At 44.1% G+C, this 27,488-nt stretch overlaps 1 protein-coding gene across 1 annotated transcript in view; it reads right to left on the minus strand.

Annotated features, from left to right (window-relative positions):
- Nucleotides 1-27,488, minus strand: part of NR2E1 (nuclear receptor subfamily 2 group E member 1) — a 55,397-nt gene that overhangs the window by 3,821 nt on the left and 24,088 nt on the right. The window contains exons 3-8 of the mRNA XM_083176934.1: nt 12,445-12,532; nt 11,764-11,999; nt 7,030-7,176; nt 5,254-5,350; nt 4,741-4,890; nt 1,332-1,437 (exon numbers count right to left, since the gene is read on the minus strand). Of these exons, the coding sequence (XP_083033060.1) occupies nt 1,332-1,437; nt 4,741-4,890; nt 5,254-5,350; nt 7,030-7,176; nt 11,764-11,999; nt 12,445-12,532 (824 nt within the window). The remainder of the gene's footprint in view (nt 1-1,331; nt 1,438-4,740; nt 4,891-5,253; nt 5,351-7,029; nt 7,177-11,763; nt 12,000-12,444; nt 12,533-27,488) is intronic.

Consider the following 27,488-nt stretch of genomic DNA (forward strand, 5'->3'; position numbering starts at 1 on the left):
GTGGTGGTTAGTGATACTGTCTGTATAATTGGGCAATAGGTATAGGGTAACTACTATGATGTGGGACAGGTTTGAGATATAATAATGCCATACATTCACTCCTGCAATTAGGTCTTTGTACAATTACCTAAAAAGTTGGTCAACTTTATTTTTAGTTGCCTAGTTTACTCTAACAGAGGCATGGTGCTCTTATATGGCATTATCATTAGCAAATTATATATTCATGCCCCTTCCACTTCTGAAGAGAATTCAGAAACCCAGATTAAATTATTTAATATGGCTATAATATAGTATGTAATATGATTTCACCAACTGGATCAATATCCTTTGCTAAATTTCAATAAGCCCCCAAACAGCAGGTTCCAAGCATGGCACTGACAGGACTTTGCATAAACCCCCACTGACTAAGTCCTATGATGAAACGTGTAGGGTGTGGCCTGTGTAACACATCCTGCACTGCTGTGGATGGAGCAGCCTGACCATGTGCTGTCAGACACTGAGCCATTGGAGTCCGGGAGAATCTCTGCCTGCCGGGCAGCTTTGAGGTTCCGTCAGTGACATCCTTGCACAAGTGTCTTCAGTTCTGCCAGTGGTGGATATTTGTATATTGTGGTAGCCAGCCCACAACGGAGGTGGACTTCGGTATGGGCACCATCATTGCATACATTTTTAAGGTTTTTTAAATAAAATGATATTGCACTATCAGGCGCCCCCTCCATTTGTGATTTAGATGATGATGTTGTAAGGACCCCGCGGGAATCGAGATCAACCAGAGGGGAGCTGCAGTCCATGAATAAAATAGAGGACTAGTGTATGCAAGGAACAATAAGGAAGACTGTTCCTTTTTAACAAACGGACTACAGTTGTTAACGCACCCATATAACTTGTTTATATATATATATATATATATATATATATATATATATATATATATATATATATATTATATTACAGGGTAAGTATCCCTTATTCAAATTATCCTTTATCCGTAGTTTCAGAATGTCAATAGGAGTACCACCACCTCTAAATAGTAGATGTTGGGGAATTAACAGTTTAATTACTGAGCTTTTACTAACGTGTTTCTCTTGTAAAGGACATAAACACACATCTAATGTTCTAATGCCAAATAAGTATAAGCATAGATTGAATATGGGTGTTAAAATGTACACTTTAGAAGAGGTAAAATATTAATGGTCTCCATATTCAGAAATTAAGTCTAGGGAGGGGGTATCAAATGCATGTTCTTTTGAAGCAGAACATACAAAATTGGTTTTGATATGGAAGCTTAAGGTTTTCCTGGGAGGATGATCAAATGAAAGTGTTATAGTTACCTAGTGTGTATGTAACTGTTGAGAGTCAGCTGAGCCTCATCTTGTAGGGCTGCAATGGCCGCAGCGTTCCTGAAACTTCTCAGCTCAGAGCCACTGTGCGTAGGTACTGCAAAAATTCCAACAGCATGTCAGTATGTGATGAAGCATAAGATAAAACACATCAACAGTGTGTTTAGGTATAAAATCTGATGTTTACATTTATTTACTAAGTTCAGGATAATTTGGCTGAATATGTAGCTATAGCTAATGCCAATAAATCCTTTTTTCTTTTTTTTTTTAAATGTGGCATTTTTAAAAGAAAAAAAAATGCACCTTTGGAAGAAATAAAATGCACTTTTACAATTACAGGTACTTGTGGATTATCACGGCTCCCATCGCATGCCATATGTAGTGGCATGCGATTGGATACGAATTTTGGCATTTTTTCAAAAACCGCATGCGATTTTTAACAGAAATGCATCCAAATGCATTGAAATTTGTATCAAACATGTTCAATGGCCCCCAAATGTCATTTTTCAGGCTGTACCACCCCCACTATCAACGCGAACCCGAAGCGTGGCGAGCGCAGCGGTACGCGTCCTACAACCTTTTCATACCCCCTCTATCCACGTCTGTGTGGAGTTGAGAATAGAAAGTGTGGCGAGGGGATGCGGACACCTGTGAAGCCCGCGTGGGGACGCGTATACCTGTGAAGGTATCAGTGTCCCCTCGCGGCGCTCGCCACGCTTCGGGCTCGGTGGCTCGCTGCGCTTGCCACACTTTCTATTCTCAACTCCACGCCGACGTGGATAGTGGGGGAATGAAAAGGTCGTAGGACGCGTACCACCGCCGCTCGCCACGCTTTGGGTTCACGTTGATAGTGGGGGTGGTACAGCCTGAAAAATGACATTTGGGGGCCATTGAACATGTTTTATACAAATTTCAATGCATTTGGATGCATTTCTGTTAAAAATCGCATGCAATCGCATGCGATTTTTTTACCATACGATGCACATCGTGGGAGCCGTGATTGTCCACAAGTACCCAATTACATAGCAAGCCATGGTTTCTAGCATAGCAGTAAACAAGAGGGACTTCACTTGAATTGGATCTAATATATTAACATAAAAAGACCATGTAGACATTAATGCAATTGATTCAATACTGTACTGCAGATAAGTGTATGGGTATATTGTAAGGCACAGCTTAATAAACCAGGCATGGCTAACACTTTGGTGTGTATTCAATGCTCTGACAGCAAGCAGTGCCGATAGCTCGCTGTCAGAGTATTCAACTGCCTCCCCTTCACTTGCCGTTTCCACCTTGCTGGTTCTTTTCAGCGAGGTGGAAACAGCGAGTGTGCCCATTAAAATGACGGAGCTTGCCACAAAATGCAGCGGCTATTCAATTTACAAAACAGTGAATATGGCAAGGGGAGTTGGACGACGAGGATGGCTTTTCCTTGCCAATAAAGGCTATCCTTGCAGTACAAACCCCCTTACCCCTGCCCGCATTGAATATACCGGACCTGTTTATCTTCCAGTGTTAGGCATGGGTGTGGTATAACACACCGACAGTCATTAGCCCGACTGCGGAAACTCAGACAGCGGGGGGAGCGTAACAAAGCCCCTTGCGGGCTCTCCATGCTGCAGGCACAGTAGTTCGCTTCACTCACCACCTATTTTATTCTCCCCCAATGGGGGTTGTGGACCCCCACGAGGGAAAATAGCCGCTGCCTATCTGTTGGACTTTTAGCAGTTGGTCAGCCATCCGGCACCCGTTAGGCACGGTGTGTAAGGATTTTACAATTCTATCTGCTTTACTACCAGGTTACTTCTCAGTGTTTCTCAGAAGATTGGGGTAAGTTACATATACCAGAACAACATATGGCTACATACACTAGGAACATTTATAGCCTAAAGAGGGAATTACACAGTACAACTCTGTAATTTAGTCCCATACATTACCAATTAACCATTTCCTCCCAAAAACTGGAAGTTTTACAGAAAAGGTTGATTTAAATTGGTTAAATCAAATGGATTTAACCAATGTGTCTAAACAATAATTTTTGTCTGTTTTCCAGTTTTGGGATCAAATTTTCAATTGTTATTTGCTCTCATACATTGCCAGATTTTGGTTCTAACCAGAAAGGTTGGGCAAATAATCTTATAGTGTGTGTCCAGCTTTGCTATGACATTTTCATTAATACTTAATCCTCTATTACAGTGGTTCTCAACCTTGGTCCTTGGGACCCCCACACAGTTTGTTTTCCAGGTCACCTGTGCATTTTTATAATGTGATACAGAGGGCAGCTGCTGGTGTCCGGGAAAACGTGCACTGTCTGGGGACCCTGAGGACGGAGGTTGAGAACCACTGCTCTATTACCACTGTTAAAGCCTGTGTCTCATCAGAATGAATGTATTGTTACTATTACATGCACCAAAGTCCAGAATATCATTAATGTGTTTTATCTCAAGAATGCATTAAGTTTATCCGTAATGCCTTCGGTAGACCATTCAAACAACAGTGAGGAAACGGGCATTCTAATACAGAACAATACATTTGTTCCTGCAGGCAGTGGTGTATTTATAATGAAAGCAGTGTGTATGTGGTGTACACTGGTTCCTAAGTCCAGGGGGTTCCACACTGCATCTATTTTTTCCAGAGTCCTTCGACAATGGCAGCAGCTCTGCGGAAATCGCTGGAAAAAATGGACGCTGTATATGTACATTAGTGCTCAGACTCTACACTGGATTTGTACAGAGAATTTAAAACATAGGGGTAGATGTGTTAAGCTCGGTGAAGTGATAAACTGTCTCGTTTTTATCACCGACCAATCAACTCCTATCTGTCATTTTTCAAACGAAGCCTGTAACTTCACAGGTAGAAGCTGATTGGCTGGTGATAACAAACCAGACAGTTTATGACTTCACCGAGCTTAATAAATCTACCCCCCCAGTTACATTAGTTGTTTTATATTGTGACAAAAGGCAAATCAAATCCTCCTTTAATGTTTTAATGAAGGCAATATGATTTCATCTTCCATTGTGTTTCAGTACTGGGGTAATACAGATGCAGTAATTTACAAGATGTGAAAAAGGATGGTTATCTCCAACTTGAATAACCAGGAATAGCCAATTAGAGACCATTTTTCTCGCCTTGTAGATTTCCATGTTATCGGGCATTAAAGCATAGAATCTGGGTAAGTTCCTGGACCAGTTAACATAATCGCGGCACCTGAAAACAGGCTAATTATCAGGGATTTCTTTGATCCCCATTAAATGCAGTCTATAGGCTACTTTCTAGACTTGGTGCATAGTCCCACTGCTTCAATTAGTCTGCATTAAATGACAATGGTTAACTGAATCCCCCCCCCCCCCCCCCTCAAAGTATAACCAATTTTCATATTTTTTCCATACAATTAACTTACCAGCCTTAAAAGTGACAATACATTTGAGACAGGCAAACTCTGTTGCGTCTAGCCGAAGCTGCCGGAATCTTGCCACCACTTCCTGTAATGCCTGGATTTCAGCTATGATTTTATTCAACTTCTGAGAATCTGTGTTATCGTTGTTCATTCCTGAAATCAAAACATATCTTTAAATGTCTCATTTTCATACCTTTCATTTCTAATCCCCAACAGATCCCTGTCGCATCACATGTATCTGTCAGCCTGGTATAAACTATCTGTGTAGATTTTATGAAACTGATAATAAAGCACTCCTTTGGCTCATAACAAACACAGTGATTAGCATTTAAATGACGGTACAAGCAGTTTTGAATACAAGACAACATTATTTGCATTTAAATATAGATTGATAAATGACAGGTATAGTCCATTGTTCACAGGGGACTTGTTATTCTTCACATGTTGTTCATATTCCCAGCAATGTATTTTCATGTTAATTTCTACAACAAAGTCATTAAATTGAGCAGTCCTTACCAGATACAGCCAGTAGTGTGCTAGCATCAATCGGGATGGCCCATTGTGCAATTCCCAGAACAAATAGCTCCCGCCATGCGTCTTCTAGGAGCATCAGCTGCCAAACAACATATGAATGGTAGGTTTAGAATCACATCATCCAGACGTACAGCTCCTACATTACAAGCCCCATGCACGCTCTTTAGAACTCTCCATAACTGAATATTTTATCTTAATTATGCTTTGTCAATGATACCCTGGAATAGAGGGGCTTGTAGTACACTGGGTTGTATAGATCAGACAAGTCCTCCTAAAACTAAACTGATTATAAAAATATAAGATGTATTTTTTAAACACACCTGAGAAATGGCATCAGATAATTGTACCACGGTCCGTATGCATCTGTTATGTATACATTATAAATATATGGTTTATTATGGTGTCATCTATAGGATAGCATGCATCGTTGCGTGCAGAGTGATAAAGTTAATTGAGATAAAGTACCAACCAGCTCCTAAATGTCAGTCTGTAACATGTCAGTTAGGAGCTGATTGGATGGTAATTTCTCTCTCTACTTTATCCCTCTTCAATTGTTGATGCATATGCCCCATAGAGAGGATTAACGCATAGTATACTGTAGTATCTATATGTGGATTAACATTGCGCTACACATAATAATGTTCTAATACATTTTCAATGCATAATCTGAAATGACTAAATAGACCCTATTGAATTACTATAAAGCCTCGGCCTGCAGCTACTTCCCTTTCTGCTAGCATAATATTTTGAAATGAAGGGCCTGATTCTGGTTGGTTTGCAAAAGCAAACTCCTTTAATGGACAAAATCATGTGCACTGCAGGTGGGGCAGATGTAACATGTGCAGAGAGAGTAAGATTTGGGTGAATTATTTTGTTCCTGTGCTGGGTAAATACTGGCTGTTTTATTTGTACACTGCAAGATAGATATCAGTTTGAAGTACAAACCCCACCCAAATGTACTGTAACTCTCTCTGCACATGTTACATCTGCCCCACCTGCATTGCACATGGTTTTGTCCATTAAAGAAGGAGTTTGCTTATGCAAACCAACCAGGCCCTAAATGTAAAAAAAAAAAATGGCTAACATTTATATCCAATTAACATTAGTTAGAAAATACATTCATTTATACACAGTTTTTTATACACTTTTTTTCTGATGGCATTCGGTGGTACACAGTACCAGAAACAGGAAGAAATCGGTGCATAGCATTTTAGAAATAATTAATATAACTTGTATGCATTAGTGACACTGTATGGAAATGACTATATGTTGTGTAATAACTTTGGATGTGAGGTAAATACTGGGTGGCGCTTTATTCATAGGAAAAAAAAGCATTACCATTTACTTAAAATGCTTATTAACCCTAGGAAAACGAAACAAGCTCCAACCCTGGAGTACTAAGCTAATGTTTATATTATAATGAAACATTTATTGAAGAAAATTTTTATTTTTTTATTTGCTATACCGAACACTTGAGCTGTTCTGTAGGGAACAGAAATACTATAATATACACACGGTATGGGGTTTTTCATGTAACCAGCAAGCTAAAATAACGCTAACATATACTGTAGTACTGTTGTTTATAAATGACGGTAATAATAAGCAAGTATCTCTAAAAAGATCTGCAAGTAACACATTGTCCTTTTTACACTGTACCCATAGCTGTGTGCTCTCTAAAATCTATGTCTGTGTGAAACAATGTATAATAAGAAAGGAAAGAAACTGCTCATATAGGGGACACTAAAGTGCTCCACTCACCTGATCTTGTAGGGACAGAGTAGAGAAAGCGGGCACACTCTTTGCCCATTTTATGCTCATGAACAGAAGCCGGGCTGCAGATTCACAAACTGATTCTGTGGCCACTTCATACAGGTACAGTGGCGCTCCATTGACTTCATGTGGATACTGTAAAATGGAAATAAGGTTTTACTGCTGATATTGCTAAAACTAGAGGCTAGTAACCACAAAGCTGCCGTTTCCCCCCATGTTGCAGCTTTTTTTTTATTCTTTTGTTGTTTCTGCAAAACACATTCAACTAACATTGCAAATTATGTATAAATGAAGTCAGACACATGTCTCTAAAACTGAATGCATAGGAGAATCTATCTCGACACATAGTGTAAAGGCCCCAACACACTAGACGATAGGGTCTGCGGGTGCATACTCACTGAACAATATTGGTCAACTATATAATTCAGTGATATCACCAGGAGCCACTGAACATGCAGGTCCTGTGGCTGGATAGTCAGTTGAGCTGCATGCTCAGCAGACATCAATCATCGCTAACAGCGAGCGTTAATGATATTGAGTGCACACACTAGAGGATATAGTGAAAGATATCGCCCAGACGTTTCTTTCTGAGCAATATCCTTTACAATATCCTCTAGTGTGTATGGGGCTTAAGTTCCATTTAGGGCAAAATTGTTAATAATTAGGATCTTTCTCACCCTGTCGACCCATTGCTTGTTCGAAGAACTACCACTGCTGTTCTCTTTAATATTTATATATTACTCTTTTAACTACTGTGTCAATGAACACTTGTGACATGAAAGGTATGCTGAGTCTATTCCCACCAATCCTACTGATCCATTATACATGTTGAAATGAGAAAGTTTTATTGTATTTTTTGCTTTACAAATGTATTTTTTTTCCAAAAATATTGGGGTTAATTCAGATGTGGGCAGAGTTGCATTGTGCATATCAAAGTACCGATTATCGGTATCTGCACATGTGCAGGACCTATTCTATGCATGCAAGAATAGGTTCTTTGACAATGGCCACACTCCAGCATCAGACTGTCAGTGATGCTGTTTAGGGGCAGCGATGGCCTTAATTTCTCAAAACGTAATTATGCCACTGCTGTTGCGAAAGAGGAGGCCAGCCTCTTTTTCAGAGGATGGAGATTTCCTGGCCTCTGGGTAGGACATGTGGCAGATGGCTTGCGTAACCCCATGTTCCTTTCAAATGTTTCTCCATTTGTATCTTAAGTGAACAAATATTAGAGACTTAAGAAAGAAATAACAGTGTAACACTATACTTACCTACTCTCCCGGATCCTTTGTGGTAGTACACCGCACCCCTGGTAGAGTGTGCACCCCTCCTGCATTCTGTGCACTTCCTAGTCAAGTGGGCAGAACGGGGAACTTGCCAGTAGTCCGGTGGAGGGGGCAAGGCCTAATGACATGATTATGTGATACATTCGCTAAGCAGCGGTCTTTCGCTGCTTAGCAAGCGGGCTAACGCCTCCCGCCAACCAAATGAACACCTGCCTCCCCACCACTGAGTGAATATACACTCTGCTATGAAAATGTATGTGTGCGTGCCGTGTACGCCGACCATCATATGATTTTTATGCATTCGCAATTAAAAATGTCTTAAATTTACCTCGGAAATGTCAGAATGGGACAAGCGCTGATGTCCTGTGATGTCACCCACCGTTTTTCTTGGTACGCCCAAAAAAATGCTGGGCGTACTCATGATCAAGCCCCCTGTCTGCCCACTGCCCACCCCCCACTATGCAAACGCCTCGGCAAATGTTATAGTTGCCAAAGACATTCGCACAGCGGCCCTGCATGTGCGTATAATCACACATGCACAGAGCCGCACCATTGATCCGAGGGCCGAATTCAGGAACATAGGAGCCAAGCTGAATCACCCCACATATTCTTACACTAATGCTTGCATAAGATTGGTGTCAGGCTCTCAAGTAAGCTGAGGGCCGGAGACAGAGCCCTGTGATCAGATAGCCAATGTGCTGCATGCCCACTGCAAGTCTGCTAATGGCTTTGTGAAATCACGCTGATCAGTGTTTAGCTGCAAATCTATTCACAACTCCCTAACCACCAAATGATTTTTCCAGTGTGTACATAACCCAGAACCTACTCTTCCTGTGCAATAGAAACAGGCTAATCGAGGCTGGAGCTGACATCACACCCTCCCTGAAAATGCCTGTGCACACCTGCGTTTCTCCTGACACTCCCAGAAAACAGCTGTTACACCCCCAAGGGCTTGCAGTCAGAAAAGACGTAGAATTTTTGGCTCAATGGTCTTGTGTGTGCGCATTACGATCTGTACACACAGTGTATCGGTAATTGTGTCTTACAAAATGCGATCAGGTCTGAATAACAACCTTAGACCAATTGAAAGCACTGGTCAGCCAGGTCCAGGAAGTCTGCAGAGATGCCCAACCATCGGATTTGTATGTAGATATTGGGCATTTTATACAAATACAGTGCAAATCAGAACCATAGCACTTTTAGGATTGTATTGATTACAATTTACCACTAAGGGACTGTTGCATTGCTTCATTGGGGCAGATTTAACAGACAGTGATATTCTCGTTATCACTCATTACTCATCTTAAATGGGTGCTCCAATCAGCTACTAATTTTCATTTTTCAAACACATGAAAGGAGCTGATTGGTTGGAGCACCAATTAGGATTAGCAGTGCGTGATAACAATATTATCACTTTTTATAAAATTTGCCTGAACTATGATTGTCACCTCTTGACCAACTGTCATCATCTTTTGTCATGAGCAACTAGCTCACTGTCAGTGGCATTACTATGGGGGTGCGGTCGCACCCGGGTGACCCCCGCAGATGGGTGACACTAAAGTGCTGGTTCCTCCTCAATAACAAGAGCTGGGTGCTGCACTGTAACCTTATGTGCACAATGCAGAAGCTGGCCCTGCAGAACAGATTGCCGGAGGGCAACCCACATCTCTGAGACGCACCTTTCCTTGAGGTACAATAATGGAGGACTGCCTTGTAAAGCTACACCCTCTACCTGCAAGGTCACACTTTTTCTTTTTTTGACTGACATGCCCTCAGGCGTGCAGGCCATATACTCTCCTGCACCGAGGGTCAAATGAGGTAGGGGCACTACTGCCAACGGTCCTCATGTGTTGCTAAGTCAGGTGGTATATAAGGAAAAAGGTACAGCAGCTGGTGCCCAGGTATAATGAAGGATGAAATAACACATGCAAACTGTCAGATTGGCAACACCAGGTACTAGTGCATTAGCCATCTGAATAATAACAGAGGACACAGGGCTTTCCATTGTTAATTTGCTGTTTGAACACTAAAAGCATTTGGTCTGTAACTAATGGATTTATTAGAATTTTACAGTTCTGCTGATATGATATAATCCCTTTATTAAAAGGAAAATAAATACAGAGCTGGAAGCCAGAAAGTTAAACCAATGTACAGTATTTAGGGATATCCGCTCATAGGGTTGACAGTAACCATGTTGATATTCATAAAGTTGACAACACAATGCTAATGTAAGAATGTCGTCACGGTTCAAAATGTCGACATGCATCGCCTTGTCCTCAGTTTCAACATGTTCATAATGTTAACATCTGAAATGTCAACGTTCTCAAAATGGCGATGTTTAGGGTTTGGGAAAGTAGAGAAATGCTTACTAGAAGCACCGCAGTGCTGAGACCTGGCAGATGATACGAAAACGCCAGTGCCGATGGGAACAGGTAAGTGACCACTGACCAAATAGGGTGGTTAGGTGGATTCAGTATTGAATCCCGGCGGTCGGGATCCCGGCGTTCAGAATCCCGACGCCGGAATCCCGACAGCCGAAATGCCGACAAGGGGGGGACGTGGATCGCCCCCCCCTTGCGGGCTCGCTGCGCTCGCCACGCAGCGGGCGCGGTGCCTCGCTGCGCTCGGCACACTAATTTATTCTCCCTCCAGGGGTCTCGTGGACACCCCAGGAGGGAGAATGTGTCGGCATTTCGGCGGTCGGCATTTCGGCGGTCGGCATTTCGGCGGTCGGGATTCCGGCGACGGGATTCTGAACGCCGGGATCCCGACCGCCGGGATTTTAACTGCATCCCGGTTAGGACAATATTCTATCATGTTGATATAGAATCCACATAGGGATGACAAATATCCACATGGTCACTATTGACATGATACGTGTGTCTAATGTGACCATGTTCCCAATCATATGTTGGCCTGATGTACTTAAACATAACAATCTGTTTTTTTGTAAAAAGTCTTGCAAGGCATTTATTATTATTATAATTTTATTTATAAGGCGCCACAAGTGTTTTGCAGCGCCGTACAAAAGAACAGTACAGGGAGACAAAACTTGGCTTAACATTGAATAAATAACAAAAATAGAGTACAAATAAAGAGCGCCACAGTTCAATACATATTACGGCTTAAATATAAGTAGTGAGGACTCAATCAACATACTATAAGTGGCTTGAGGCCAATGATGGAGATGAGTATGCGGACAAAGATGGTCACTGAGTGTTTGAGTATAGGAGAGCTGTGAGTGATATGTGAAGAGAAGAGGGCTTTAACAACAGGAGGGAAGAGGGCCCTGCTCGGAAGATCTTACAATCTACAAATGTTTGAGTTAAACTAACCTAGGTGGATCTATTCTGTTAGTGCATATCAGGTGGTAATAAGTAGTGTCAGCTGGTGTGACTGCCCTAGGGTGGTTTATGATATAAAAAGTTCCTCTTACCTTTGGGGTTGGCTGAGCCAGTCCAATTAAGGTCTGTCGCTCAGTGGTGGTGGATACTGCTGCTAGTTCTAGGTTATGTGGCTCCAGCTGACTAACAGTGGTAAAGAAGGTAGGTGTAGGCAACGCTGATGATGGAAAGTGAGGTGTTGTCCCATTGACATCCTTATGTCCTCTGAAATACAGAGCCACTTGTTTCCTTATGGTGGATGTTCTTGGTCCCCTTTCATGTTGAACAGCTGAAATCAATCAAGTAATCATCTCAGTATTAATCAAACTCATTTGGCAAATGGATGCAAAGAACAGGCTCTTACACACTTGAGTTCATTAAAAGGTTAAAATCACGAAAATCTTCCCTCATACTGTGTCCTTGAGAGATCATTTCTTCCTTATGATTTTCCTTTCTTTTTTTTTTTTTTTTAAATAACGACACTAATCTATATTTTACCAGAACGGTGTCAATCATTTTAATGTAGGCTTCTGTTCTTAAGCATAATGCTTTTGATTTTGCTTATGTAAAAAAAAAAAAAAAATGACTGTCTCGCTGATTGCTAAGAAAATCTCATAATTGTTTTTTTTCCCTTTTTCTAATATGAGCGACAATAGATGATTGTATATTTAGGCTAGACATTATCACATTTTCCTATTACTGGGAAGCAGACATTTAGTGAGTATGTTAATTACCATCTTTATTCATGTTGACTTCCAAACATTTCTTCAGACGACATGCTCTGCACTGATTTCTATGTGTCTTGTCCACTGGACATCCACCCTGCAGAGACAACAAATGTAAAAAATGCATCATGTCCTTAAAAACTATAAATCAATCAATAAATTATATATATGGGTGTTCCGGCCAGACTGGACTGTGGGGAATGAGGGTTTTTCCATCACATCTTATATAAGGCAATTCACTGTTTTATGTTTTTTGATTCACATTCACCTTGACAAAGGCGAGTGCCAGCCCTAAAACATTGGTTGTGCATATTTTTGCATTTTGATATTACACTTGATATGAAAAAAGTTCCTCGAAGTGCCACTATTTATTTCCTATTATATTATATAAAAAAATAGTAGTCATATATACAAATAAAATGGTGTGTTAAGACAACTCAAATCCCAATAACATAATTGGACCTTCTAAATGACATAACCGTGCATTATTTCCCAATGGCCGCAAAGCATGCATTTACCAAAGCACAATCACACACCCAGATTATAAATATATATGTGTGAGTGCAGGGCCGGTGCTAGGGTGTTCGGCGCCCTCCTGCAAACTATAAATTTGCACCCTCCCATACTTTAGAAAGGTACAACGTACACCGAAAGAAAGACGTATGGTCTCACAATGAAAGGGTGTGGCCACACAATAGTACTCCCATTTAAAATTCCACCACACAGTAGCACAATCTTATTCACATTACACAGCAGCAGTGCCTTAACTAGACATTTTGGTTCCTTGTGCCAGAAAGGGAATTGGTGACTGCCTTTCCACCACAGGCAAAACAGGAAAAGTGCGCGCGAAGGCGCGCGCCAAAAATGTAGGAGCGTGGCTTCATGAGGAAGGGGCGTGGCCATATAAAAGTACCAATAACACCGTAATGCCAATTACACATTATGCCACACACCATAATGCCCATTACACCATACACAGTAATGACGTTATACATTATGCCACACATCATGATGACCCTTACATAATATGCAGCACACTGTAATGCCCATTACACATTATGTCACACACCATAATGCCCATATGACATAATAGTGGGCCAAGTGCTCCTGCACATGCCCACAGTGGTATCGCTGCTTATATAAAATACCCACAGTTGCCGACAGTAGTAGCACTGCTTATACATAATGGCCATACCAGTTTCCGAAAGTAGTAGCGCTGCTTATACATAATGGCTATACCAGTTGCCGACAGTAGTAGTGTCCCCGCTAGGCTGTTTTAGTGGGGCGCTGCGCCCTGCCCCTTTTTTAAAGGGCAAAATGCGCCCTGCCCCTCTAGCAGCGCCCCGCTAAAACAGCCTGGTGCCTGCCCAACTCCTTGCACGGGGAAGCCCAGCGCCGCCTTGGACGGCGATGCCCGGCGCTTCCCCGGCATCAAGGCACCTTCCCCCTGTGGTGACAGCATCTTCGGCGCGGCCGGGCCCACCCACTTTAGTGACGCCGGCGGCCCCACCCACTTTAGTGACGCCGGCGGCCCGGCCCGCCCACTTTAGTGGCGTCGGCGGTCCGGGACCGCCCACAAGTGTGCCGTCGGCTGCCCCGGCCCGCCCCCCGGCGCCCTGCCAAGTAGTAGCGCCCGGCACAAGTAGTAGTACTGCTTATACATAATGGCCATACCAGTTGCCGAAAGTAGTAGCGCTGCTTATACATAATGGCCACACCAGTTGGTGATAGTAGTAGCGCTGCTTATACATAATGGCCACACCAGTTGGTGATAGTAGTAGCGCTGCTTATACATGATTCCCACAGTAAACGACGGTAGTAGCGCTGCCTATACGTATGTCCACACCAGTTGCTGACAGTAGTAGCGCTGCCTATAAATACAGTATGCCCACACCAGTTGCCGACTGTAGTAGCACTGCCGCTGCATATGCCCATGCCAGTTGCCGATGGCAGTAGAGCTGCCTGAACATATGCCCACACCAGTTGCTGACAGTAGTAGTGCTGCCTGTATATATGCCCACACCAGTTGCCAACGGTAATAGTGCTGCTTATACATAATGGCCACACCAGTTGCTGACAGCAGTGGCGCTGCCTATATATATGCCCACACCAGTTGCCAGCCCACAAGTTACTCACCTAATTTAGGCTGGCAGTTCATCCTTTCCTGCTTCCTTTTTTCATCAGACAAGCTCTCCCTGTAGCTCTGCCCCTTCTGTTCTGTGTAGCCCCGCCCCTCCACCGCATAGCCCCACCCCATTTCTGTCCCTGCTGATGACCAGGTGATTAAGGAGCCTGAGGGAGCTCTGTGCTGTCAATGCTGCTGCCTGTCATGTATTTATGACAGGCACAGCAAGAAGCCGCCCGGCAGCAGCCACAGAGGGCACAGTGACAGGACAGCAAGGGATGCAGGACTGGGAGTGCGCCTCTCCTGCCCGGCGCCTACCTCTGCTGAGCGGGTGGCGCTGGCTGGCCCTGTGTGAGTGTGTGTTATAGTTTTTGAGAACACACATGTACTTATACAGTGTTCACTTCAAATGTTATATGGAATTTGGTCAGCATCCTGGCATCAGAAGGCAGTGGAACTTTGAAAGGATCAGGATGTAGATGTCAGAATACCAACAGCCAGCAGCCCTAACAGTAAGTATGAGTGGCAGGCTAGAGTGCAACTGGAGAAGAGAGATTAGGGTTAGGAACTACTGGGAGGCTAGGAACTAAGGTGTGGCTGCGAGGAGGGGGGGGGGGCGTTTAGAGTTAGGCATTAAGAAGTAGGGTTTAGGCGGTGGGGAGGGGGTAGGTGGGGTTTATGCCAACCCTTGGCACACTTTACCTTTCACATTGTACTCGACGTGGGTGGTAAAGAATGAAAAAGTTAAATAAATGAATAAATATTGTGGAAAAACTCATGTCAACCTTTTCATTTGTCTACCTTTTTCATGTTGACCTTTTCACCCTGTCGATCCAATTGCATGTCAACCTTTTGATGTCAACCTATTTATTGTCTATCTAGACATTGTAGATCTATCAACCAGAACCAGTACTATGCTTATGTGTGGAACCTTAGGGAAAGGGAACCTTGTTCCACCGCTGGTTTATTATTTGTAGAAACCTATTGCTTCTTTATATAGTACAAATAACTTTTAAAAAAATCCCATTACATTGCATCCTTTTGGGTCAGTTTTCCAAAGACTATGGGACATATGTAGTAGAATTCAAGTTTGCCGGAGGCAGGTTATTTAAACAGCAGGGATCTAAAGAAGAGCTGCAAAATTATATGTTATTATTAATGTTATTGCATTACTTAATGAATTGCTACTTCCAATTCCTTTGTGCCTCAGTGGTACCACAATTTATTTTGGTGTTGGGAACGAAGATGTCCTAACTACAAGAACAGGTATTTCTAGTCAATTTTACTTTATATGATTTTCACATGTATTCTGTCTTTTGCATATTGTGCTTCATTACCTTATTATATCATACTAGTTTCCAGCCTGTCAACATGATAGAAAAATTTGACAGTATTGTCACCGCCAATGCCTGCCAAAATGGAGCAACACTTGAATTACTCTACCGGGCACCATCTAGTGGCCATACATACAGATATCTAGTGGCCACCAGCAAGTAAAACACTTGAATTCCCTCAATAGATGTTCGGAGCGGCATTAGCTTTTCATTATACAGGATTGTGCACAAATAATATGACTTTAGCATGTACTAAAGGTTGAGTATCCCTTATACGAAATGTTCGGGACCACAAGCATTTCGGATAAGGGATTTTTAAGGTTTTATTAAACATACGTTGGTCCTCTGGCATCCATGGCATCCCCCGGTGTCGACTGCGGCCTACAGGATCTTCTTCAGCGGTTCCAGGGGTGCATTGCGCAAGTTTTTTAGCCACACGGGTGACATCACTGGCGCACCCGTGCCATGCACTCCTGGGACCGCTCAAGAAGTTCCTGAAGGCTGCCGTGGACTTAGTCAATTCCCAGTAATGCACTGCACACTTGTGCAGTCAGTGTGCCTTGGCTCCCGATGCTCACTAATCATTGGCAGATAAGATTTTTTTTTAAATACATGCTGACCCCAGGGCTACCCCAGATAGAGGGGGGCCCAGGGGTGCCGGCCCCCTGAGCACCCCCCCCCCCCCAAACACCCTTAATCCGGCCCTGTCTTATATACATTTTTTTGTGCATCTCTAAGTATATTCAAAGCACAATTACTTTAAAACAGTGCTGACGGCTCACATTTATACAGCATAAAATGATTTATGGTACAATATAAAATATAGATGCCTTAGTGGTACCACATTACCACATTGCTTGACATATAGATGTCCATTTATAGCTCTTTGACCTAAATGTATAGATGTTAGTCCAAATAAGTACTAATTAATGAAGCTTAACTGAATAAAAATATAGCAAACAGTGGTGAAAACTGCATTTCAATCGGTTCAGTAGTTTCAGAATTTATCGCGATTAGTCTAATGAACAAATTTATAACATTAGAACATTCTCATTTATACCATTAACAATTATTTTGCTTAATTAAAACTTTACATCTGGGTTCAAAACTGTAGTGTAATAACTCCTGATACGTATATTAGGACTTGTGCCTAAAATTGACTATTGAAAAGTCAGAAACATTTTGATACTGTTGCAGAGGTCAAGTCCGTTTTCTGAGTAGGTATTGCCAACTTTTCACTGCTCATGCATTTACTTCTATGAGTTATGTAGAGGCATATAAATCTCCACTTGCCACTGTGAAGGCGGGCACTCATACATAGGCTAAGTACAGTGAGGGCATGTGGCCTACTGTATGTCGATTTGTGTGCACTGTAGGTATATGTTTTCAGATGTATCTTTTAATTTAGAAAAGAGCTTGGGAAAGATCAAACTGATCAGATGATTTCAGTGAAATTAAATATATCGATAGGTACGTCCATCTTAAGCACATGGTGCATTTAACTCTACACACATAGAGGGGTATTCAATCTGTGACGATATTTCCCGACAGGGGAAATATCGAAACTCATCTATTCATTGCTGCCATTAACGATGGCATTGAAAGGTGTCAGATCCAAATTTTTTAAAAGTCGGATCTGTTTTGTCGGTAACGGCCGTCGAGTGTTGAATTTATGGCCGTTTTTCGACAATCTGTGGCTGTTTTTGCTGATCTGCGGACTTTCCGACAATCAACAGCCAGAACATTAAATACCAGCTGTTGAGTTACTGTTGGAATCCCAGACTGAATACCCCTCACAATTGTGTTGAAATCTTATTGGCCCCACTTTGGCTCCAATCTCATAGGTTGACTCCAATGTTTATTAACACGGTTGTGTATATTTCTAAGGTAGGTCAATTTCTGAATTGTTAAAGCTTGTCGGTATCATTCTGATATAATACACTGCCAGTGGTGCAAGTAGAAAAAATGTCTTAGTGGTACTGTGCTGCGCGCCGAAGGCGCGTGGTGAAAAATGGGCGTGGTCATGTGACACGAGGGGGAGTAGCTACATGACAAAACTTTATGCCCCCAGTGCCAGATATGCCCCCCACAGTGCTAGGTATGCCCCCAGTGCCACACATATGCCCCACAGTGCCAGATATGCCCCCACAGTGCCACACATATGCCCCCACAGTGCCAGATATGCCCCCACAATGCCACATATATGCCCCCACAGTGCTAGTTATGCCCCCAATGCCAGATATGCCCCCACAGTGCCACACATATGCCCCCACAGTGTGAAGTATGCCCCCAATGCCAGATATGCCCCCACAGTGCCACACATGCCCCCACAGTGCGAAGTATGCCCCCAATGCCAGATATGCCCCCACAGTGCCACACATATGCCCCATAGTGCGAAGTATGCCCCCAATGCCAGATATGCCCCCACAGTGCCAAGCAACATTATACACAGCCCCTGCATATTACAGCTAGTATACACAGCAAAATACTACATTATACCCAGCCCCCCAAATTACACATAGTATACATAGCACCAAACAACATTATACAAAGCCCCTGCATATTACACCTAGTATACATAGCACCAAACTACCCCCCCATAACACCTAGTAGTACACACAGCACTATAAAACAATATACACAGCAAACCCCCCCCCCCCACCCTATTACATCACACACACACCTGCTCTCCCAGTACACAACACTCACCCATATTTCTGGATCCTTCCTGGGAAGAGCATGGAACAGGCCCCGGGCAGTGTGGTGGAGGGAGGCTGTCCCTCAGCAGGCAGAGGAGCAGGAAGTGAAACAGCAGAGCTGGGCAGGGCTGAAGCACGGAGACCACACTGACAGTGTGGCTGCCTCAGCAGGCAGAGGGCTGGCCAGGCAGGGCTAAAGCACGGAGCAGGCAGAGGAGCAGGAACTTTGAACAGCAGAGGGCAGGTAGGGCTGATAGCACGGAGAGCGGTGGGCGGAGTCAGCTTCACAGAAGCTGAACTCCTGGCAGCTGAGCTGGGTCACTCTCTCATTCACTGCTATAGCTGACGCACAACCCCGCGGTGGCTATGTGCGACATATCCCTGGCAGGCCCCGCCCCCAGCTTTACTTACCACACTGTGGCGGGAGGCAAAGGCCACGCCCCCGACACTTATATATGCGCGCATGCGCAGTAAGCAATTCAGTGGGTATTTGTTATGGCGGTACGGGGTACCGGCACAATATGTTTTACTGGTACGCCGTACCACCCCGTACCGCCATACTTGCACCCCTTTACACTGCTCAAAAAAATAAAGGGAACACCTAAACAACACAATGTAACTACAAGTCAATCACATTTCTGTTAAATCAAACTGTCCACTTAGGAAGCAACGCTGATTGACAATCAATTTTACATGCTGTTGTGCAAATGGAATAGACAATAGGTGGAAAGTATAGGCAATTAGCAAGACACCCCCAATAAAGTTCTGCAGGTGGTGACCACAGCCCACTTCTCAGCTCCTATGCTTTCTGGCTGATGTTTTGGTCACTTTTGAAAGCTGGCGGTGCTTTCACTCTAGTGGTAGCATGAGACGAAGTCTACAACCCACACAAGTGGCTCAGGTAGTGCAGCTCATCCAGGATGGCACATCAATGCGAGCTGTGGCAAAAAGGTTTGCTGTGTCTGTCAGAGTAGTGTCCAGTGCATAGAGGCGCTACCAGGTGACAGGCCAGGTCATCAGGAGATGTGGAGGAGGCCGTAGGAGGGCAACAACCCAGCAGCATTATCGCTACCTCCCTGCAAAATGACCTCCAGCAGGCCACAAATGTGCATGTGTCTACTCAAATGGTCAGAAACAGACTCCATGAGGGTGGTATGAGGGCCTGATGTCCACAGTTGGGGGTTGTGCTTACAGTCCAACACCATGCAAGATGTTTAGCATTTGCCAGAGAACACCATGATTGGCAAATTCAACACTGGCACCCTGTGCTCTTCACAGATGAAAGCAGGTTCCCACTGAGCACGTTACAGATGTGACAGAGTCTGGAGACGCCAAGGAGAACGTTCTGCTGCCTGCAACATCCTCCAGCATGACCGGTTTGGCAGTGGGTGAGTAATGGTGTGGGATGGCATTTCTTTGGGGGGCCGCACAGCCCTCCATGTGCCTGCCAGAGGTAGCCTGACTGTTATTAGGTACCGAGATGAGATCCTCAAACCCCTTGTGAGACCATATATTTGTGCAGTTGGCCCTGGGTTCCTCCTAATGCAAGACAATGTTAGCCCTCATGTGGCTAGAGTGTGTCAACAGTTCCTGCAAGACGAAGGCATTGATGCTATGGACTGGCCCGCACATTCCCCAGCCCTGAATCCAATTGAGCACATCTGGGATATCATGTTTTGCTTCATCCACCAATGCCACATTGCACCACAGACTGTCCAGGAGTTGGCGGATGCTTTAGTCCAGGTCTGGGAGGAGATCCCTCAGGAGACCATCCATCACCTCATCAGGAGCATACCCAGGCATTGTAGGGAGGTCATACAGGCTCGTGTAGGCCACACACACAGGGCCGGCGACAGGGGGGTCAAGGGGGACATGTGTGACGGGCCCCAACGATCTGAAGGGCCCCAGAGTCCGGCCGCGGCCCATCTGTAAGCTGTGACCCTGTGTACTGCGCCATCTGAGCGTGCTCACCCGCCAGTATCTGTGGACTGTGTGCAGTGTGCAGGGAGAGATTGCTTAGCACCAGCAGCTCTGTCCCTGCCTCTGCCCGGCCGTGGGAGCGTCACCCTCCGCACGGCCGCATGAGCTCCATGACGTCCGACTGGTCACGACTCATGGGAGCTGCGTCTGTACAGCTGCGGCGGGATCTATTCTACATGACGTCCTCCTGTCGCCTGGTCGCGGGAGCTCCATGTCCCCTCCGCCCCGCCATAGGATCTCCGTGGTCACCCTTCCACCCGCCCCTGCTGCAGGATCTCCGCCCTCCTCCACCCGGCCGCAACAGGTGCATTATGGAATGGATGTGGCACTATGGGGTAATATGGATGTAGCACTATGGGGTATTATGGATTTGGCACTATGGGGGGCATCATGGATTTGGCACTATGGGGGCGTTATGTATGTAGCACTGTGGGGGGTGCTATGTGTGTGGCACTGCAGGGGGTGTTATGTGTGTGGCACTATGGGGGGCATTATGTATGTGGCCCTATGGGGGATATTATGAATTTTGCTTTACCAGGGGCATTATGTTTTTGGCACTACTGGGGCATTCTGTGGGGCATTATGGGCATTGCTGTGTTTGGCATAATGTGTAATGGGCATTGCTGTGTTTGGCATAATGTGTAATGGGCATTGCTGTGTTCGTCTTAATGGGCATTGCTGTGTTTGGCGTAATGGGCATTGCTGTGTTTGGCATAATGTGTAATGGACACTATGAGTTTTTTTTGTGTGGGTTGGGGGGGGGGGGGGGGGGCGGCAAACCATACCTTTGCACCTGGGCCCACACCTCACTTGTTCCACCTCTGAGTGAGTGTTTGTGAATGCAGTGCAGCAGCCGCTCAGCACTTGGAGGCTGAGTCGGTTGTCTCCTGGCTACACTGCGCACGGACCTTACTGCGCATGCACGGCCCCATTATGAAACCTGAACCTCACTGTGCTGTGGCTGCCTCCTGCCCTGGCCCTGCCTAGTGCCCTCTTGTCACAGCAGGAGACTGAGGCAGAGCACGACGGGTCAGTTGGAGAAGCCCAGTCCCCACCTAAAGCGAGCCATATCACTACATACCTGCGGCATCCATATATGGTTGTGACTTTATTTGCATGTACTGTTACACAGAGTAATTAGAATATTAAAATTGAAATAGGCCGGAGATTATGGTGCGGGTGATAGATGTTTTATATTGTAGCGAGTGCCAATAGATGATGGTAGACACACCCATTGGACGATGTTAGACACTCCCAATAGTTGGTGCTGGACACAACCCTTTTGTTTGATGGCGCACCCTCTAATAAAATGTGCTGTGCAGAGCTATGGCCGCAAGCTTAGTGCCCTGACTGCTAGTGAGCCCAGTCGCCACAGACAAAAAGATGAAGGGAATCGCTGACATCCCCGGCTCTTTTCTAGTATTCCAGTGTCTAATATTTGGCAATACATTTATTGTTACATAGAGAAGAGGGTTGTGTGGGTTTGAGATTATGTGGGGGGCCCCAGAAATATCAGTGTACAGGGCCCCAAGATTTCTGTTGCCGGCCCCGCACACACACTACTGAGCCTCATTTTGACTTGTTTTAAGGAAATTACATCAAAGTTGGATCAGTCTGTAGTGTGCTTTTCCACTTTCATTTTGAGTGTGACTCTAAATCGAGACCTCCATGGGTTAATAATATTGATTTCCATTGATAATTTTTGTGTGATTTTGTTGCCAGCACATTCAACTATGTAAAGAACAAAGTATTTAATAAGGATATTCATTCAGATCTAGGATGTGTTATGTTAGTGTTCCCTATTTTTTTTGAGCAGTGTTGTTCAGCGGTTCTCAAACTGTGGGTCCTGACCCCAAAGTGGGTCCCGACCTTCTCTGCATTGGGTCGCTACTCCATATTGCTGACCATCAGGCTGATGACGTTTCTAATCTCAGTCAGTGATTCAAGGAGTCCGAAAGATCTGTTTAATTGTCTGTTATTTTAGACTCCTCCCATCATTTTTTGTCTCCATAATGCTGCCATGTATGTGTTGTGTGCTGACTACACCTGTGACGTGATGGCCTTCTGTAGTAACTTGTATTTATTTTTGTTGTCTGATGGGGTCCCAGAGCAAAATAGTTTGAGGACCCCTGTACTAGTTTAAGTATTCAGTTAGCAAGGTGACAAGACATATCACATGTGTAATGTTCTCTATTTCATTCTAAATTCCTACCAGTCCAGTGCAAGTAGACAACTGCTTCCCCTCACGGCTATTATGCCTCATACTGTACCAACATCAGTTGTATTATTGTACCACCCTGAGCATTCCCCAAAGCTCATGCACAAGCTGGTATGTAGCCTGATGTATGCCAGCTTGTAATAAAATTAGAGCTTTTGCAATACAAGTACAGTGGGCGGAATTCAATTAAGTACAGGCGCATTCACCCGGCAAATCCTCCCAACACCCATAGAGTAGCGAGCATTTTTGAAGCGAATTAGGCATTTGGTTGACCGGGTGAGAGGAGCGGGTTGCCGTTGGTGATGTTCAATGTACAATGTGTATTTGGGGGGAAATTATCTGAAAAGAAAGCAACAACATTCTCATTTTGTTTTCTAGAATTGTTAATGCTGTCTTTTCAATGTAACTGCTCTTTTTCCTATTCACCAATTTTAAATATATATATATATATAATATATATATATATATATATATATATATATATATATGTATAGCAGCAGTGGAGGAAGTATGCAGCACTCCAGGTGACCTTACATACAAACTCTCTACCCAATGTATGGTTTAGCTTACCATATATTGGGCTTGAGAGTTTGTATGTTAAGTTGCCTGGAGTGCTGCTTTCCTCCCCTGCTGATGCTACATCATCATTTTTTTATGCGGGCACCCAGTGCTATAGCCTGCTACATTGGAGAGCAGGATCAAGGGTACCTTTGTAAAGATGAGTAGAAGAGCAGTATGGAAAATCCAAAGGGTAGTCCTAGACACTGCACTCCAGAATTTGTAGTAAAAGTGAAAGATTTAATGTACAATGTTTTGGGATGCAAGCCCCCATCATCAGTTAACCTGACGATAGGGGCCCAAAACGTAGTACATTAAATCTTTAACTTTTACTACAAATCCTGGAGTGTGGTGTCTGGATGCTCGGCACTCTAGGTACGCGGGGTAGAAGATCTGTATGTCGCCGGGTGCCCTCTCCAATGTTGGATTTGGATGTGCGGTGCTGTGGGCGGCACTCTCGGGCTTTGAATAGAGTTGGCTAACTATAGAATGAAGCCAACTGCCAGGTAGGTGTATCACCTATATATGTGCTCAATCGTCTGCGGCACTGGGGACGATCGAGCACATATCTATTTGTCCGGCACGCCGGACTCTGCTGATGGCACGGGGCCAAATTTGTCTAAGGAGCTGAGTGCCGACTACTCGCCGATATATATATATCGATGTTTGTTTATTTTGTACATGTCATTTTCAGATTGACACGGCGCCCAGGGTTGAGATTCCCCTAGCACACGCGATCACCTAGACAACCGGTGCAGGTAACTATGACTACCTTCCGGCTTGCGCTCCACGGAGCGACTCTAACTTTGAGTTCCAGACGCACTTTGACTTCCGTCGCCTCTGCACTTCCGGTATTGACGCTGGTGCCGGGGGACGGACCCTGCACGCCGTGACACCTGTCTTCTCACCCTATTTAAGGTAAACACTGTGTGCACTTTGTTTGTATTGCTTTTTACACCTTGACAAAGGGGCGTGTAATCCCCGAAACGTCGGTCCGTTATTTGCTGTGATTAAACTACTTGAAAAGTTCCCGTTTGAGTGCCGCTGCTGTCTCCTTCTCCTGCATCTTTTGGTTCCAGAAGGCACCCGGGCAGTTGCCCAAAAGGGAGAGTGCCAGGCCGATTCTACTGTCTACTGTCTATATATATATATATATATAGTCCATATTACTGGCACTCACATTTAAATGATAAATTGCTGGGGTGACATTCCAGATGTAGTGAGACTTGCTAGAAGGTCGCTACTGCATGTAGTGAAAATAGATGGAGTCACTCACCAGTCTTGCAATCAAACAGGTTTTTTTTAATCAGGCAGCATGGCAAACAGTGATGGGCATCGACGTTTCGGTCCGCCTCTGGGACCTTTTTCAAGATGACATCTTGAAAAAGGTCCCAGAGGCGGACCGAAACGTCGATGCCCATCACTGTTTGCCATGCTGCCTGATTAAAAAAAACCTGTTTGATTGCAAGACTGGTGAGTGACTCCATCTATTTTCACTATATATATATATATATATATATATATATATATATATATATATATATACATATATATATTTTTTTTTTCCATGGAAATTTCTGAAAAACCCATAATTATTTGTTTAAAAAAGGGTGTGTAAATGAGTCATTATAATAGCTTTCACTATGCTACTCCTTTTGTATGGCCACTTGTGGAAACAAGGCTGACAATCATATCATGATGTTTTTATCTCACTATATATCCCATTCAATGTACCTGAAACATGAGAAAAAGGTATCAAATTTACAGCACGGCAAAGGCAAAAAAAAAGCCCAGCTCAGAGTACATATATTACACAGCTTATTGCAGGTCATTTACCAATGTCTTCTGGGTGATGCACAAGACAAGGAGCTTTGTAAAACACTTTTATGCATGGTATTATGCAATGTTTATCCCAGTATATGTATTGCCTTTAGGTTTGTTTATATTCATAATTTTAACTACTAGTAAATTCACAATCAGATCTTAAAGCCTTTTTGAGTAGAGTGAAAATTTGATATGTAGGTTTGTTGTGTAGTCGTGAGAAAGTCTAAAAGTTGTTAAGGTAAATCAAGAAGGTATTACAAATACAGAAATTAATGCACTTGACATAAGCAGGATTATAGGAGAAATATGTTTGCTATTTTATATACCATGGCGCAATATATTGCTTCTCATTTTACCAGAGCAGTTTAGTTTTTCAGATGAACAGTTTACCTATCCCCTAGCTATGTCCCATTCCCTAAATTTGTGGTTCCCAACCAGGGTCCTCGAGTACTCCCACATTTCACATTTTACAGGTCTCCTCAAGAAAAATAATTAGCTCTACCTGTGGATCTTTTAAAATGTGTCAGTGAGTAATGAGCACACCTGTGCACCTGCCAGGTGACCTGGAAAACGTGAACTGTTGGGGGTACTTGAGGACGGAGGTTGGGAACTACTGCCCTAAATTGTTAATGATATAAATGTGAGAAAGGCAATTTCACATTTGGACTTTACTGTTAGGACTCTGAGAAGTGCCACTAACCAGAACCCTAACTCCGTTGCCTCTAGCCGTGGTCGGCGGATGCGTGCAGTGCTAGACGTCTCCTATAACAACCGTGTTCGACGGAGCTGGTTATGCCGACTCCGCCCCCAATGCTGCCAGGTTTTACGTAGGACAACATGTCCCGCAAGATGGAGAGATGGCAAGGGGGGAAACTAACTAATGACCCACACAGGTGGGGTACCCCCAGAGCCCCAGGGGAGCAACAATGCTCAATAGGTGACAACAATGCACTAGGAGATGACACAAAAAAAGTGCAAAGAATACAAGGAATAGCAACTCCTGACATCTCAAATGATGGAAATGGAGACCAGTACAGGAGTCCCTCCAGACGGAAAGACCGGACAGCGGTGACATTGTGGGCAGCTGCGGGCACAGGCACAAGGCTGGACTAAAAGTCTGGATGCTGCTGACAGGCTTTGCCAGGAACCAGGAACCAGGAACACTCTAACAAACACCAGGGCACTGAGAGCTATAACCGTCTGTGAATAGTCTGTTCCCTGCAGACGCCGGCTGTTTATTCAAAATAGCTGCCCCCGGCTGATGACGTCAGGCGCTGTGCGGAGGGCGGAAGTTTGGGTCGTTGCCTAGCAACGCCCGACGCTTCTGCCCTGGGCGTCCGGCTGCTGCCGGGGAAGATGGCGCCGACCGCTCCGGCGCTGTCAGTGACAGTGCCTAAAATTTACTATGTCTATTGCTTGGGATGAGTTAATTTAGTAGCCAAAACTCATTTCAATTGTTCTCATTAGATAATGTACCTGTTAACCATCTAGGTCATGGGTCTTCAAACTGTGGCCCTCCAGATGTTGTGAAACTACAAATCCCAGCATGCCTTGCCACAGTTTTAACACTCCCTTATAGCAAAACTGTGGCAAGGCATGCTGGGATTTGTAGTTTCACAACATCTGGAGGGCCACAGTTTGAAGACCCATGATCTAGGTAATGCTTCACACTATCATAATTGTCATAGATTTTGCATACCAGAGGACTTGTTTATCTACCACCCTCAAATTCATAGTTCACCCTGATTCTGTCAGCACCACAGTCCATATGCATAAAATAAGGGAAAATATGTGCAAAGAGCAAAAGAGTTCCATCTAGCACTCATGTCCTGTTCCCCAACCCTGCAACTTTACCATCTTGTGGTGCTTCTGCAAGACTTGTTTATTGTAGGTCTCACAGAAAGAGTGCTAGTGATAGTCGAAGGATTGCTTAATGGTTACACCCGGGTTAAATGCTTCATAACGGGTAACTTTAAATCAGTGATATGTATATAGTGTACATTCTAGCATACTGCAAGTTTCAAAACCTGTGCAATTCCTCTTTCCTGCCTGGGGTGTTGCTCCCTGCTGTGGTGTTTTAATCTTTTAATCACATTGTGGCATGTATCTTAATACAGACCAGACTGTACTAGAAGCACCAAAGCAGGCAGCGACACCCCAGGCAGGAAAGAGGAACTACATGGGTTTTGAAATGTCCAGGTGCTAGAATAAACACTAATGTACTGTATATATTATGTATGGATAAGTAGGAAACATATTCATGAACTTTTGCTAAAACAATAATAACTGCCACCTCTGGCCATTTGACCAAAGCA

Source organism: Crinia signifera, chromosome 3, assembly GCF_055691185.1.
Source record: "Crinia signifera chromosome 3, ASM5569118v1, whole genome shotgun sequence".
NCBI classification, from domain to species: domain Eukaryota; kingdom Metazoa; phylum Chordata; class Amphibia; order Anura; family Myobatrachidae; genus Crinia; species Crinia signifera.